A 1,993-nucleotide genomic window follows, 5' to 3' on the forward strand; every position below is an offset into this window, starting at 1 on the left:
CCTCACCTGCGCTGCGCATGAGGCGGTCGAACGACTGGCCCCAGCTCTGGATTTCCTCCAATGTAGGCCTGCGATAGCAACGGTAATGTTAGGCCTTTTTGTGTAACGACGGAAAAGTAAAAATAATATTAAAAATGGATTAACATGAAAAGTAATGAGGACGCAAAAAGATAGCGAAATAAGAAAGTAACTGACGGCGCGTCTCCGTCGACCAGCAAGGGCTCGTGCGGGCCGGGGCGGCGCGCCTTGCCGCCTGCGCCGCGCTCGCCGGCGCGCTCCGCCGCGCTGCAACAGACACTTGCCTGAGTGTCCCGACCGCTCCCGAGGGCACCCGACTCAACCCGAGAGACCCGACCGCCCCCGAGTACCCGGTTTAAGCACACTACATTCCCTCCCGCTTTCACATTCCAAATTCATATCATACTAATATTATAAATGCCAAAGTTTGGATGTATGGAAGTATGTTACTACATATCTTCAAAACTGGTCAACGGATCTTGATAAAATTTGGCACAGATGTAGGACATAGTCTGGTAAAACATTTAAAACTTGCAAATTTTGTAATTGCGTTTGGCGCGCCGCGCGACAAGGCAACGAGAATCATTAAGAAGTAGACTTATTTATTTTGTAATAGTCAGGATCAATAATGATCTTATGGAGGACTTTTTTTCTTTTTAATGCCTGCGATCACAGACCTACCTATCTTTTCTATAATAAAAAATATTGTTTCGAGACTTTTTTTAAATTGCTTTTTTATATACATATTATATATCCCAGAAAGTAGTGTCAAGTGGAGGTGCAGAGATAGAGTACCCCTTTAGGTACCCGAATCACCCCCATGTATGTACCGCAATTTTTCGTAGTTTGCGACTTATGATTTTTTTTGTCGAATTTTGAAAATTTTCGATCCTAACAATTTTAAAAGTTATATTATGCTTTTATGTTTAAAATAATTAGCTACATAATTTTAATGAAAATTATAAAAACACTAGTGTAAAGTGAAAATTTTACATTCGCTACATACACATACAACTCAGTTTCAAAAAAAAAATATCTGGAAGAAGTCTTATACATATTTAGTTATAAATTTTAAAGTTGTTACGGTGAAAATTTCCGAATTTTCATAAAAAAAAATTAATTACTCGAAAACTATTAAAAAATCGCGGAACATACATGGGGTGATTCGGTTACCTTAAGGGGTACTCAATTTCTGGACCTCCGCTTAAAACTACTTTTTGGGACATCAACATTAAAAATTTGAAATTAAACTTGCATTTTTGTAGAATTAAATTAAAATGAGAATAGCAATAGTTCGTAAACTACAAAAACATATTCTTACAATGTAACTAGAAGTCATATTTTTTAGTTAAAAGTAGTAGTTAACTACGAGTATAATAATATCTCACGAAAGTTGAAACATGTATTCAGATATGGTATATCTGTCCACTCATCTCATCATTCTATCCTTGCCCACAACTAACATACAAATGTTGGCAGCTCGCCTCGATAGGTGCTTTGCCGCGTGTGAATTTGTTGTTACCATAGGGCGGTCCCACGCGGCCGCGCGCTCCTCGGCCCCAACTTACCACTTGGCCCTGCAACCGAATATTGCATTAACCGACAGCGACCGGGAAGGTTTCTGACTTAAAAGTTATAAGTGGGATTAAATACAATTTTAATATTCGATCATTAGCTATACATTATATATATTTACAACAAAACTGATTTTTTTTCTAAATGTAAAAACAACAATTTAGGCGAAAACTCCTCCAAAATTCTGAAACAGCATAACGGATCTCGATGTAGTTTTGCAAGAATGCATAATTGATGCTGAAAGAAATATAGGGTACTTGAAGTTTTTATGTCTGCGCCGGCGTAGTCGCGAGCAATAGCTAGTAGCGGCTACTATGAAGTATTATACGAGTACTACGAGTATATCATATTCCATTAACTAATAGTACATATATGTTAATCGACGTACGACGTAGGACGC

General features: G+C 38.3%; 1 protein-coding gene across 1 annotated transcript in view; it reads right to left on the minus strand.

Moving 5' to 3' along the window:
* Positions 1–6: 6 nt before the first annotated feature.
* Positions 7–1,993, minus strand: part of LOC106110400 — a gene marked incomplete at its 3' end in the record, with an annotated part of 2,827 nt that continues 840 nt past the window's right edge. The window contains exons 2-3 of the mRNA XM_013292225.1: positions 196–397; positions 7–68 (exon numbers count right to left, since the gene is read on the minus strand). Coding sequence (XP_013147679.1) covers positions 7–68; positions 196–397 — 264 coding nt within the window. The remainder of the gene's footprint in view (positions 69–195; positions 398–1,993) is intronic.

The sequence above is a fragment of the Papilio polytes genome, unplaced genomic scaffold, assembly GCF_000836215.1.
Source record: "Papilio polytes unplaced genomic scaffold, Ppol_1.0 DF820627.1, whole genome shotgun sequence".
NCBI lineage: Eukaryota > Metazoa > Arthropoda > Insecta > Lepidoptera > Papilionidae > Papilio > Papilio polytes.